The 14,835-nt window shown below is 42.8% G+C and overlaps 1 protein-coding gene across 1 annotated transcript; it reads left to right on the forward strand.

Moving 5' to 3' along the window:
• Positions 1-3,085: 3,085 nt before the first annotated feature.
• Positions 3,086-14,835, forward strand: LOC144594352 (protein phosphatase 1 regulatory subunit 3E). Its single transcript, XM_078400738.1, has one exon. It carries the CDS (start codon positions 3,299-3,301, stop codon positions 4,169-4,171), a length of 873 nt encoding a protein of 290 aa, XP_078256864.1. The 5' UTR covers positions 3,086-3,298; the 3' UTR covers positions 4,172-14,835.

Genomic DNA, 14,835 nt, shown 5'->3' on the forward strand with positions numbered 1-14,835 from the left:
AGATGCTGCCAGGCCTGCTGAGTTATTCCAGCATTTTGTGAATAATTCCCCCTCGTTATATCAACGCAAAACTGCTTTTCAAAACAAAATGTATCTCCCCAACGATTGTCATTGGCAGTCTCGGGCATCCCTGTGGCAAAGTATATAAATACGAATTTATTGGTTCATCTTTGTGGTGGGTCAGGCGCACGTACAGAGTTGTGCATTTGTCCGCTCATTGGTTCTTCTGCAGCTGATAACGTCAGGAAATGTGGAGGGAAGAGCAAAGATTGAGTCATCAGTGTGTGTGTGCGTGCAACTGTGCATGTAGCAGTCTCTCGCTCGCCTCGGGGCATCACATTGCCTGCGCACGCGCACGGTTCCACTCCACACAAAAACAAGGTTGTGACACGACTTAATCAGAAATGAGCCCGGTAGTAAAAGATCAAATAAACACCCATCTCTATTGCTGCCATCACGAAGATGACACCGCGTATTTTATAGGGCAGGACACCGCATGAAAATCGCGATTTAATCTGGCTTTCACACGCCAGAGGAAATTACAGAGGAAATCAATATCTTGCCACGAATGAGCAAGATCTACAGATCTAAATCTACAGATCTCTCTCCCCATCGGTTGTAATACTATTTGATGATTAAATCCTAAACAATGAAACATTAGACGTGCAAATTAATTTGGGTCTTTGGGTCAAACATAAAAAAAAGCATAACAATCTCCATTTAAAACATAAAGTGTTCGAACATCTCAGCGAGTCAGGCGGCATTTGTGGAGGGAATGGACAGACGACGTTTCGGTTCGGGACCCTTGTTCAGACCGATCAAAGACTGGACACCGCCTCTAGTATACTTCATCATACCTCCCTCTGATCGGTCTGAAGAAGGGTCCTGAACCGATACCTCGCCTGTCTCTTCCCTCCAGAGATGTTGGTTGACCCGATGCCAGACCGATTGCATGAAGGAGTGGAAACATTCAACACTAAAGGACACAGTTATAAGGTGAGAGGGGGAAAGTTTAATGGAGATGTGTGGGGCAAGTTTTTTTACACAGAGTATGGTTGGGGCCTGGAATGCAATTCCAGGGGTGGTGGTGGAGGTAGATATGATAGTGGTGTTTAAGCTTTCAGGTCGGCACATGGAAGAGCAAGGAATGGAGAGATATATATGATGTACAGTCAGATACGATCAGTCTAACTTGGTATCATGTTCGGCTCAAACATTATTCTATGATCATTTGGATTGGCTTAGTGTTTTAATTTTTTTATTATTCCTGCCAAAATAGACAATTCACATGTTCTCACATTATACTCCACTTGCTTGATCTTTGCCCACTCACTTATCCTGTCCATGTCCCCCCTGTAGCCTTCTAGCATTCTCTTTAAAATAGTATGAATTAAAATAACATAAAATGTTGGAAATGCCCAGCAGGACAGACAGCATCTGCGCATGGAGAAACAGATTTAACACATCAATGTTTTTTTTACATTTACCAAGTACAGTGAATACTTTATTGCATACAGATCAGTAAGATTATTGCCATACATAAATAAGTACAATCCCTGATTAAGTACAGAATGCATTCAAACAGCCCACTGTCTATATGCAAGAGTCGTCCGGTTTTGGCACCATTTTCAAAGTCCCAGCATTAGCCTCAATTCCAGATCGCCAGTGAACCGTTGTCCCTCTCGTCGCCTGGTCACCTTCAGCCTTTGTGCCCCGAGGGGAGGGGGAGTCCTAGTTCTGATGAAAGGTCATCGACTTGAAGCATTAACTCTTTCTCTTTCCAGCCTGCTTCATCCTTCTGCTTGTATTCAACCAAGATCCATCCACGACCAGACAACATTTATCTGTCTGTTCCCTTCCTAGATGTTGCCTGACCTGCTGAGTTCCTCCAGTGCTTTGCGTTTAGCTCAGCATGCCAACATCAGCAAGATGTGCCTCCAAGGTTAGTTCTTCCATTTGTAACCCAGGAACAGCTTCATCCCCTCTGTTATTAGGCTTCTGAACGGTCCTTCCATAACTTAGGGTATTGTCCCATTCACCTCTACGCCATTGTGTACACTGGCCTTGGAACAGCTGTGCTCCAATGCTGAGAACTATATTCTGCACTGTAACTTTCCCTTTGCTCTCTCTGTTGTACTTGAGTTTGACGATTGTATTTATGTACAGTATATCCGGTATGATGGGTGTATGGAATGAGTTGCCGGTGGAGGTAGTTGAGGCAGGTACTATCATAACATTTAAGAGACAATTGGACAGGTACGTGATAGGATAGGTTTAGAAGGTCATGGGCCAAGTGCGTGTAGGTGTGACGAGTGTGGATGCGAACATGCTGGTCGGTGTGGGCAAGTTGGGCCGAAGGGCCGGTTTCCACGCTGGAGACTCTATGAGCTGTTTGGATAGCATGCAAAGCTTTTCATTCACTGTACCTCGGCACACGTGACAATAGTAAATAAAGGCCCACAACTCTCGTTCCTCTCCACTACCCCAAACTCAAATAAGATTCATCCAACACCCCTCACAATCCCCATCCAGTTCCAATCTGATCCTGTTCCACCAAATTCAACCATGACACCCCCTACCATTGCCATCTCCCTCCCGCTTCCCATGACCCGTGTCCAGGTCGAAATATGTTTCCAGACATTCATTTTGATGTTGACACCCTGTCTTTTGCCGTTCTTTAAAAAAAATAAAATATAACAATAAAATTTATTCAAAATGAAAAATATACACAAAACAAGAATTGCACAAAAAATTCTTCCGACGTTCTCGGAGGCAGCGTCGTCTCGTAGTGGGCACAGAAATATCATTATACCCGGAACCCTTGCCATTCGTGTGCCGCCTGGGGCGATATCCCTTCCTCGTTTGATGCTTCAGTGTTGCTGACCATTTGTGATCCCAGCGAGGCTCTCAGTGGATCTCCGTTTGATTTATATGCTGCCACGCTTAGCGCTTTAAATTTTAAAGAGTAGCCCGCCCCCCTCTCTCTCACGCCTCCTCCCTCCTGTTCGGCGACTGGAAGTCCTCGTCGGCCGGGCTGTTGCGAAGGTTTGATTGTCATTTTGCGTCACTGCACTTTGAGCCTGAATCGTTCCCTCGGTTGTTTAATGTCTTTCCCTCCCCTTTATATAAGGGCAGGTTGTGCCGTGCTACTGCGGGAGCCGGGGCTGTCCAGACTCACAAGGGGGGGAAATAATAATAATGTGGGTTTAGTGGGGTATTTTTTGTCCCCACTATTGAGCTGCTCGGGCTCATCTCTTGCAAACCCAGTTCCAGCAGAGAAGCGACTTGCCTGACACTAATGGAGAAGCCGGCGGTGCATTCGAGTCTGTGCATCCCGCGGAACTTCAGTTGCATGGCGGAGCTGTACGGCAGTTTGGGCGAGGAATGTGCCGGCGCCGGTCTGGATGGAGGGAACGATTGTCACCCCATGTGCCAGCATCAAGAGAGGAGCCGAGAAGGCGGCTTTCCCAGCCCGGGTCAGCGCAGGAGGGCCAAGTCGCTGCCGGCTCCCGCCGACCGGAGCGGCACCTCCCTGGAGAAAGCCAGCGCCTGCCGAGCCAGCAGGAAGAGCGTCCGCTTCGCAGACTCCTTGGGGCTGGAGCTGACCACCATCAGGCACTTCTGCGACGCCGACATGCCCCAGATCCCTCACCGGGTGATGGCCAGGCTGATGAAAGAACGACCCGAGCGAATGCTGCCCGCCAACATGATGGACATCCTGCTGGACAACGCCGCACACACCCTGGAACCCATGTTCATCAACCCGGCCAGTTGTCTCGGCTTCCTGGAGAGGGTCAAGACGGACAAGGTGTGCTTGGAGACCATCTCCACCGACCACTTCAGTATCCTGGGGCTCATCAGGGTCTCCAACATCTCTTACGAGAAGCAGGTGTTGGTCAGATACACCCTCAACCAGTGGATATCATACGTGGACATTGGAGCCAGCCACAACGCGCACTCTGCCGACGGCCAGACCGACACCTTCTCCTTCAAACTGGTCACCCCGCTTTTTCTGGACACGGGCGGCACTCTCCAGTTCGCCATCCGCTACTCAGTAGCAGGTCAAGAGTTCTGGGACAACAACAAAGGCCACGACTATCATGTACTAAGCCACAAGGTCAAAGTGTCCCCGCCCAAGGACTGGGAGAACGGCTGGATTCACTTCATTTGAGCCAAGAAGGGGGGGAAAAAAGTTTATTTACAGCATCAGGGATGGTGGTACAGTATTTGGCAGTCACGCCCAGTCCTTCCTCCCCGTCTGCTACAAGGGTTTCGGTTTCTGTTTGAAGGTAAATTCTGAGGTGGGACCACCGTGAAAACTGGAAATTCTCCTCAACACCTTCCAGCCAGTGTTTGTGTGTCAGGGAAAGTTGGTCACAGACAATGCAAGCAATAAGTTGAGTTGAATTTTAGTTCTGAGGGTGGAATTGTGTGTCTGAATTGTGAATGGCACCTTGGTTTCCAAAATAGCACTGTTTGATTGACTACTTTACCAGATATCTTTAGCTAATTTCTAAAGCTTGCATCACCTTTAGAGGGGGGAAAAAGTGTTGGTGAAATGTGATAACCTTTTCAGCACTTCTGCAAACGCGTTGCAAGTCTACATGCCACTTGGAACAAATGAATGCATTGACTCATACAGACATCCTTTGACTCATACCCCCTTCCCAAAGAAAGGTTACATGATCTGGCAGCCCTCCAACGAGGTGACCAGAATAATCTCTCAGAGCTGATAAGGGTGCTGACAACCTTGGCAAGCTGCATATTTTGGTCACTGGGAGATTAGAGGGAAGTGAGTGAGACACCAGTGATGTATTTTTGGACAAAGCGTAAAGAGTGAGTTATGAGGGAGGGGAGTTTAAGTTTAAATTATAACCAGAGTGAAGCATCAACCTGACCAGCACTTGCCCAAAGGTTCTGATGGTTCTAATGCTTCTGATGGTTCTAATGCTTCTGATGGTTCTAATGCTTCCAATGGTTCATATATCCATCCCTTCGTTATCACCTCTTCCACAGCCAACAATTGTCCCCCTTTCCATGGTCATAGGTGTCGGCTCTGATTTGTTCTGAACCTTTTTTCATACCTCTAGTTTCCCTCTCCCCTGACTATCAGGTCTGAGGAAGGGACTCAACCCAAAACATCAGTTATTCTTTTTTTTCTCCAGCGATGCTGTCTGACCCACTTGAGTTACTCCAGCATTTAGTGTCTTATCTCTGGTATAAACCAGCACCTGCAGTTCCTTCCAATATGGTTCCAATGGTTTTAATTGTTCTGATGGTTCTAATAGTTCTACTGATTCCAATGGGCAGCACAGTAGTGCAGCTGGTAGAGCTGCTTCCTCACAGCACCAGAAACCTGGGTTCAATCCTGACTACAGGTGCTGCCTCTGCGGAGTTTGCACGCTCTCCGTGTGATCATGTGGGTTTTCTCCAGGTGCGCTAGTTTCCTCCCACATCCAAAAGACGTGGGGGTTTGTAGGTTAATCAGTTTCTGTAAATTGCCCCTAATGTGTAGGATACGAAAGTGGGATAATATAGAAACAGTGTGACCGGGTGATCGATGGTCTTGGTGGGCCATAGGGCATGTTTCCATGCTGCATCTCTAAACTAAACTAAACAATGGTTCTAATGGTTCTGATCATTCAAAGGCTCTAATGATGCCTTGTTTCCTTTATTTAAAAAAATCTGCAAAGGACATAATATAATATATTTGAAAAGATTTGAAAAAAATTATCATTGATAATTATTTTCTGGACAAGTTTTAGAGTATTGTGAAGGTATGTCTGAGTGATGGACAAGAGAAATGAACTCTATGCACTTTGACCAACAGATAGTAATCTCTATATTTAGATTTAATTCATTTGCTCTTGTAAACTTTGAAGCCCTTGTTTAAACCATGAAGCAAAGATGGACTTTAGCTTCAAGATTTGTTTAGTTTCAACACTAACATAGCGTATTGCAGACTTTACATTTGGTGCTACAACGTCCAGGGATATGAGTCACATGATGTAATTTGAAGGTGTGTCAAATTGTATCTGCTTAACAAATGTACCGTGTGCCCCTTTAAATATACCCTATTATTTTTGTGAATGAAATATACCTTTAAAATGAAAGCCGTTTCCCTGTGGTTGAGCTACAAAGTTTAGTAGGGATCCTCCCAGTTTTGGTCTCAGTTCTTGGCAGAGTTGTCATTCAGAAGACAGAAGATTTGCTTGGTATAGACTATCGCCACAATTAGTGTGGGCCGAAGGGCGTGTTTCTGTGCTGCATTGTTCCATGTTCCATATTGAATGCGACCAATTTTTATCTTACCCTTCCTATTGACAAGTCAGAACTTATGGAATTAAAATTATGGCACAAAGGAGGCCTTTCAGTTCCCAGTAGAGTGTTTTAATAAGTTCATTTCCCCATAGCTCTGCAAAATTATTCTCTCAAGTGAATATTCATTTCCTACTTGAAGGTGCTGATTGATTGTGTTTCCACCACTATTTCAGGCAGTGAGTACCAGATCATTATCAGCTGCATCTGCTTCATGTTTTTCCTAATATTCCCTTGAATCTTCTGCCCAACATTTTAAAACTCTTTGCCACCTGTCTTTCCATCTGCGTACCTCTATATAAACCACAATTTTCTACCACTCTGATAAATCTTAAATCGTCATAGCATTGAACAAACAGAACAACTCCATCTTCTCTGATTTGAGATTATTTCCCCTCTCCCCTGACTCACAGTATAAAGAATTGCCTCGACCCGAAACGTCACCTATTCTTTTCTCCAGAGACGCTGCCTGACCCGCTGAGTTGCTCCAGCATTTTGTGTCTAAAGGTAAGTCAAAGATAGACACAAGGTGCTGGAGTAACTCAACGGGTCAGGGAGCATCTCTGGAGGAAAAAGGATGGGTGATTGGAATCAATTCAACTCGTGTTTATTGTCAAATGCACAAGTCTGGTCAGGTACAAGGAAATATTGCTCACCTGCAGCATCACACAAACATAGACTCAGGACAGACACGCCAAAATAAGCAGCAGCAATAACTCAAATCCTTTACCCCTGTGGAGGCCTTATTAAAAATTCTACTTGGTACTTCTGCCTAGCTTCTTTTGTTAATTTTACCTATTGAGCAGCATGCACATCACAAGGAATCTAATGCATTATGCCAAGCTCAGCATGCTTATGGTGTGGTCAAGCATTAGCTGGCCATCCGGAGATTAGAATTTCTAAAATTCAATGAGCTCTGAGAGATCAGAATAAAACAGAAATAGACACTGATGTCAAGTTTTCAATGAGCACCAGGAGACTCCTCTATCATTATGAATTGATAAAGTATGTACTCAGCTACACTTATAAGGAGAAGTATTTTTTGAATGTTATAGTTACAGTGGTGCAGCTGGTAGAGCTGCTGCCTTACAGCGCCAGAGACCTGGGTTCAATCCTGACCTCGAATGCTGTCTGCGTGGAGTTTGCATGTCCTCCCTGTGACCGTGTGAGTTTCCTCCGGGTGCTCCAGTTTCCTCAAACGTCCTGAAGTCTTGCAGGTTTCTAGATTAATTGGCTACTGAAAATTGCCCCAAATCTGCAGGGAATGGATGAGAAAGAGAACTTGTGTGAACAGGTGATCGATGGTCGGCGTGGACTTGGTTTGCCGAAGGGTCTGTTTCCAGGATGCATCTTTAAACCAAACTGAACTAAACTAAACTAACCTCAATTTTTTAGTTAAATATAACACAAAACAGAACACCAAAATTACACAAATTTAGATCTTTTTTTTGATGAACTATATTACATCCATATTAGTGTGAGCTATGGTGAGACTGCAGAAACTCGGTTTTCTTGTTGCAACCATGAAATTTGAAAGGTGAGTTTGAAGGTATATGTTTCCATGGAGTGTATTTGGGGGGGGGGGGGCTGTTTCCACTGACAGATGAACTGTTAACATGGGGTATGTTGTCTTGATCTGAATGGCACACACTGAAGGGATAATAAGACAGATTCAATGGCGACTGAAAAAATGAACTGGATGAGAAAATTTTCAGACGTTTTGGAAAAAAATTATGAGTTGGGTCAAACTCCACAGTCAGCAGTGATTAGATGCATCAAAGGGCCTCTCCCTGATTTGTACAATCGTTTCTATGACTCAATATTAAAAAATGATTTTTACAGTAATTTGTTTCAAGGATTATGTCAGCACAGAACAAGTGGACTAAATTCCACAAAGTTGTTTCACTTAATCTGTTAATTTTAAAGTGATTTTCTAAAAGAAATTGCTTGCTTCATTTCATCAAGCAAGGAAGAAAGAAATGTACAGATTTTATCTGGAATGTATTTGATAGACTGGAATACTTCTAACCCCATGCATGCACTGGTATTAATCTGCAGAGTCAAAGTTGCTGTGTTGCTACAGATTATTGTTAATTTGAAGATTATTGTTGTGGCTTTATTTGTGTTGTGAATATAATTTTTTTTAGCTTGTTCCTTTGAATCTTGAAATGTTTTTAAGATGAGAAGGATCTCTTTTTTTTTTAATGGCCAGTACAAAGTAAATCATCCAACTCAATATACTGGTGTGCCAATTTTGTGGTATTTTCTGACTAAATAACATTCTGATAAATAATTTTGAAAGCAAGCAAAGTTAGGGGAAACCTGCTGGTTCTTTCACATTGTTACTGGTGTATGAAGAAACCTGCAAATATATGAGCACACACTTAGGCCACACACTGCACTTGAGTTTCCTTATCCTACTATTCTACCCTCCCCACTGTTCACCCTTCCTGAAAACAGCCCCTACTGTAGATAGTAAAAACAAAGAACTGCACATGCTGGTTCATACCAAAGATGGACATAAAACGCTGGAGTAACTCAACGGGTCAGGCAGCATTTCTGGAGAAAAAGATGGATTTTGTTTCGGGTCTGGACATGGATCTGAGTCGGGTCCTGACTCAACGTCACCATTCCTTTTTCTCCAGAGATGCCGCCTGCCCGCTTTGTGTCTATCTCTACTGTAGATAGTTTAGTTTCTTATTGTACCTGTACTGAGGTACAGTGAAAAGCTTTTTGTTGCATGCTATCCAGTCTGTGAAATGACTATATGTGATTGCAATCAAGCCGCCCACAGTGTACAGATATAGTAAAGGGAATAACTTTTAGTGCAAGATGATGTCCAGTAAAAAAGATAAACAAGATTAAGCTGTTGTTTCTTTACAGTGTTATCTTGGTGCAGACTGATTTATAATTGTGTGCCTTTGTAACAATTAGTTTGAACTTTAAAGTTTCATGTGGAAGGGAATAACAATGCCAAAACTCAGAATTAGTCATGAAACATCTTGGCGACTGTTGCAATGTTTGAACAAGAGGACAATTCAATGTATGAGCCATAGAATATACTATTACTAGAAATGGGGTGCAAACAGGGTCCATAGAAGCTAATATTAATCTTATTGTGGGAATGGGAGCAGGAATGAGCACCATAAGCCTCAACCCTGCTCTTCATTCCGTAAGACTGATATTTGTCCGCTCTCCTGCTTCATTGTAATATCTCCTAATCCTTTTGGTCCAAAAATCCATCGGTCTTAGCCTTAAGCATGAATGCCTGAGCATCTGGGAAGGAGCTTCACCACACTTTGTACTCTCTTCGCAGCCCTAAACTCTCTATCCTGAGATAATACACTGATTTCTGGCCTTCTTAGCTAAAACTTGCCATCCACCCAGTGAAAGGTTTGCTCACACAAAGTTAAGGCCAACCCAATCATCGTTGTAAAGATAATAATCGCAAACATGTTGCTGATCTGATTCTGGCATGGAAAGGCCCAACTCTACTTCAGCTGTTAGCGATTAATCACCTAAACTGACATACATCCCCTTGATTGTGAAATTCTGTACAGAAATGCAGGTTCTATCACAACATTTAAGAAACATTTACACAGGTACATAGGACAGGTTTAGAGGGATATGGGCCAAACGCAGACAGGTGGGACAAGTATACATGGGGCATGTTGGTCGGTGTGAGCAAGTTGGGTCGAAGGGCCTGTTTCAACGCTGTATGACTCTATGACTCTAAATGAGAGCCTAGGCCAATCCTAACCAACCTCAACTTTTGAAACAAACGAGCCTTAATTACATAACAGTGATTGAATGGGAATATTAATAATTTCTGGAACTACTGAGTTGTCTATTCTCCACAGTCTTTCTACTTGCTGAAGAAAGGTCCCCATTTAAACGTCACCTAACCCATGTTCTCCAGAGATTCTGCCTGACCTGCTGAGTTACACCAGTGCTTTGTGTCCTTCTTTCTACTTTCTTCCTGGCTTAAGGGGAAATGTGGCCCAACAATCTCAGTTATCAACATCTATTATTATTTCACTCCTGCTACTCATTCCCATCAACAACAGGTGACTACTAGTTGGCACAAAAGAAAAACCTGGCTTGCTTAACACAGCCACAATCAGAAGGATTGGTGACTGTGACAGTATTACGCTGTAACTCCACATTTTAAAGCTACAATTCTTTTGGTTGGACAATCATTATGTATTATTTCTGTGCCATTAACACCTTGTTTAATTAAAGTGGTGAATGAATAAGCCACATGGATCAGAAAAATTCCCATATCTGATCTATTTATAATATTTTATGTTAGTTGGAAATAATAAAGTTGACCTGAGCTAGGAGCATGAAGGTCACCATTTAGTTATATTGCTGCAGAGCTATATTGGATGAGAACTCAACCGTTCATGATTGAATAGTTTCTTGCTGTGCACTGCCCTCCATTTATCGGTATACTGTTATTCAATGTTATCTGCATTTGAACATAGAACAGCACAGCACTGGAACGGACCCTTCAGCTCACAATGTGGTGCCAAACATTATGCCATTAAACTGATCTCATCTGCCTGTACATGACCCATGTCCCTCTATTCCGTGCACTTCCATGTGCCTATCGAAACGCCTCTTAAATGCCACTATCTTATCTGCCTCCACCTAGCAATCCTTTCTAGGCCCCCCACTACTCTATAAAAAAAACTCACCTCCTACATCTCCATTAAACTTTTCCCTCTCACCTTTACAGCTATGCCCTCTAGTGTGGACATTTCCACCCGGGAAAAAGGCTCTGATTGTCTACCCTATCTATGCCTCTCATCGTTTTATATACTTCGATCAGGTCTCCTCAACCTTTGACGATCCAGAGAAAACAATCCAAGTCTATCCAAACTCTCCCAATAGCTGAAACTCTCTGATCCATACAGCATAGTGGTAAAGCTCCTCTGCACCCTCTCTAAAGCCTTCACATCTTTCCTGTAATGGGGTGACCAGAACTGCACGCATACTTCAAATAATTGAATGTGCACCTCAACCTTAATCAGTACATTGAAGGGGAGGAGAAATTGGAGAAACAATAACAACCTAGATTCTAAATTTAAAAGAAAGCATCTTTTCTTCCAATGCAGTACTTTAACAAACCTATAAAACCTGTTAGCTTCACTTGTTTGCAGATGATTTAAATAATGAATGCCACTTATTTAGAGTAGGTTGTGTACCATTGAACTGAATTCAACACAACGATAGGCAATTTGTGGACTTCAAACCACATTCAGTTATATCGCAACCCCTACCTAAGAATATGTCTAGCATGACACAAAGTGCTGAAGTAACTCAGCAGGTCAGGTAGCATCTCTGGAGAACATGGAGAGGTGGTATTTCAGGTCAGGACCCTTGATTCTGTGAAAGGTGCCAAGGTGTTGTATTGTATCATGGAATTAAAACATCAGGAGGAGATCATTAGATCAGTCGAATCCATGCCATTTCTGATTGATCCATCTTCTCTGTCTCACTTCCCACCAATTTCTCTATAATCCTGCAAATTATTTTATCTCATGTACCCGTTCATTTCCCTTTGAAATCTCTGACTGGCTTTTTTTCCATCATCCTAACAGCAGTGAGTTCTGGATCATGACCAGTTCCTGTGCTTCAAAGAAATATTTTTCTTAAATTCCAATTGATCTAATGTCCATTCCTTGACATCTGTGTCCCCTTCCCTTGAGCAACTGGATAACGGGAAAAGGTTCCCTGTAAATCCTGAAGAAAATAGTAAAGATTATATCTCTTCCACCCCTTCACTTTTCAAAGGCGTTGAGTTTATAAATAATGGGATACAGGAACAATGAAAATCTTGCTTCAGATACACACACGAAACAGAAGTTATACATAAATTATGCAAGAGACCAAAATGAAAAAGTATGCAAAACGTGAGTGCAAAATCCCAATTGGAAAAAGATATCCATGGGAGTGCAAGAGGTAGTCTGTAGTGTATTGTTGATGAGGTAGGATTAAGGTTGTGCAGGTCGATTCAAGACTGATGATTGTAAGAAAGTAGCTGTTCCTGAACTTGGCGGTGTGTGGGACTTGAGGCTTCTGCGCCTTGATGTAGCAGCGCGAAGAGGGCATGGTCTGATGGTGGGGGTCCTCGATGATAGACGCCGCCTTCTTGAGGCTGTGCCTCGTGTCGATGTTTGTGGGTGATAGGGAGGGCTGTTCCCGTGATGGAATGGGCTGAGTCCACCACTGCCTGCAGCCTCGTGTGCACTGGGATTGCTGTATTCGGGGATGGTGCAACCACCGTTTGTGCGCATCTTGTTTGACAAAGTATTGAGTGAAATGCCAAATCTCTTTCAACTTAAAAGAAAGTAGAGGCGCTGATGTGGCCTTTTCATGATTGCATCTATGTGCTGGGACCAAGGCAGATCATCTGAGATGTTAATGCCCAGCAGTTTCAAACTTTCTCGTTGAAATGTATTCCCTGTGGTGGAATGCAGCAGATGGTGCATATAATATTGTATGGAAAGAGAGTGCTGTGCACACACAATGGTGGAATGCTATTCTCGTGTGCATGGTTCTAGTCTATGATACCACGGAAGAAAACTTCTCTCTCCTGCCACCTCTGACTCGCTTTCAGAGAAGGCAGCTGCTCCCAGGCTGCTGTGGAGCAGAAAGGAAGATAACAAAGGGCAGCTGAGGGACATGGCCAACAGAGTGACAGCTCTTATTCTGAATGATATTTCCGAGCCAGTAAAGTAGGATGTACGTAACGACCACAGAGTTTACTCCGAAGTCTGTAAATGGAGAGGCAGCGAAGACTGTCTAAGATAAACACAGACAACAGATAAGAAAACCAGCGAAAGTAAGATTAGAAAATATGCATTATATTAACCACCCATTTATGAAATTTACTGGGAATTTAAAATGTAAATTGTGTTGCAACACTTTACTGTGATAAATGTCTGTATTTTTTTCATGTACGTAAAGAATTGAATCTATTTTTACAAATTAAACATCAGCATGTGTTGTATGGAATACACAATTTCTGTCAGATTTATCTTTCTCATTCATTATGTATGTGACTTGAAAAATGCAATCTTTTTTGACAGATTATTTAAAATTTCTACCCTAATATTTAATGGCAGAGTCGGCGGTTGTTAACATATTCTGACTGAGCGAGCCTTAGGATTTATTATGAATATTACTAAACTGCCTTTATCAGCATCCCTCTGTGCAGCTAGTATTCCTTATCTGGGCTTTTATTCTGGTGGGATGTCTATAATTAACATTGGGTTTGCAGTTTTGGCAAAAATAAACCTGGCAAATTGTCAGTGCTAAGAAGTTGTAAGTGAGTCATTTTGCATAGACTCGAATTCTTTGTCCACCACCGATTTTCCGGCACCCTTGGCTCCAGAGCCTTTCCGGATTATCCATTTTTCAGGACCAACCAGAGGGCACGGCCTCGGGGGGCCGAAATACCGGCCCGCAAAGTCGGCCGTGGAAGTCGGCTATGGGAACGGATCTGCCGGCTCTGACTGGGCTGGAGTTCCAGAGCCCCTGGCTGCAACCCACCGATCGGCATGGATGTCCCGATGAGGTTGAGATCGACCACCTCACCCGGCCCAGGCGCCACATTTTAGGGGAACCTCCGGGGGCGGGGGGGATTTTGTCCAGATTAAAATGGGGCCGGACCAGCAGTTGCCGGAAAATCAGTGGTGGACTTGCACTAGGATCTTCAGGGAGAATTATTAGATAACTATCCTCCAATGGTTTCTAGCAAAGTTCTGCCCGCACATATTATTATGTTTTGTTCTTGGGCGATTTTCGTACGTTATTTTGTTTTCAAATGCATCAGTATTATAAATATTATCAATAAGTTAATTGAAACTGCTTGTAAATTTACACGCATTCTCCAGTAAATTTCACATGTATTTGCTATTTGGAACATACGAACAGTGCGAACATATATTAAGATTTTTTTTCAGATGTTGAGATTCTATCATGACTTTTACTAGTGCAATAGTACATTGTGAACTGTGCAAAATTAATCACAATTGATTACGTTCTACCAGATCTGCCAAAGTATTTTAGTGGAATATAGAACTCCCATTCTTTCTACATGATCTCTTCAGTTTATGTAGTACATGTCCGATCTATGTCTGATTCAAACGACTGCAATTTGTATGTCCACGTGTCTGCATGTTGTTCCATTTTAGGGAGTGAAACACTGTTATCAAAACGTACTTTAAAATGCTACTAATAAGTTTTGTCATCTTGTGTCAATTTGAAAGGAATGATTTTTGTCTTAACCTTTGTAATGTTTAGTTTGTGGTCAGATATTCTGTTAATAATCCAGTAAATCTTGGCTGCCAATTACATCTTACGTAATGGTCAATGTTGTTTGATTACAGAATGGAACCGGCCGAGTGACCAATCTAGGCCAAGTTGACTCTATTCAAAATGGTACTACTGTATTTTCTATTTGTTAATTTTGCTTTGTGAAAAAATTGCTTTATATTTTTGTACTTT

The sequence above is a fragment of the Rhinoraja longicauda genome, chromosome 6 (assembly GCF_053455715.1).
Source record: "Rhinoraja longicauda isolate Sanriku21f chromosome 6, sRhiLon1.1, whole genome shotgun sequence".
In the NCBI taxonomy this organism is placed as follows: Eukaryota; Metazoa; Chordata; class Chondrichthyes; order Rajiformes; family Arhynchobatidae; genus Rhinoraja; species Rhinoraja longicauda.

Bases quoted from the DNA above. Each gene is read 5' to 3' on its own strand.
- LOC144594352 (XM_078400738.1), top strand. From the start codon at position 3,299: ATGGAGAAGCCGGCGGTGCATTCGAGTCTGTGCATCCCGCGGAACTTC.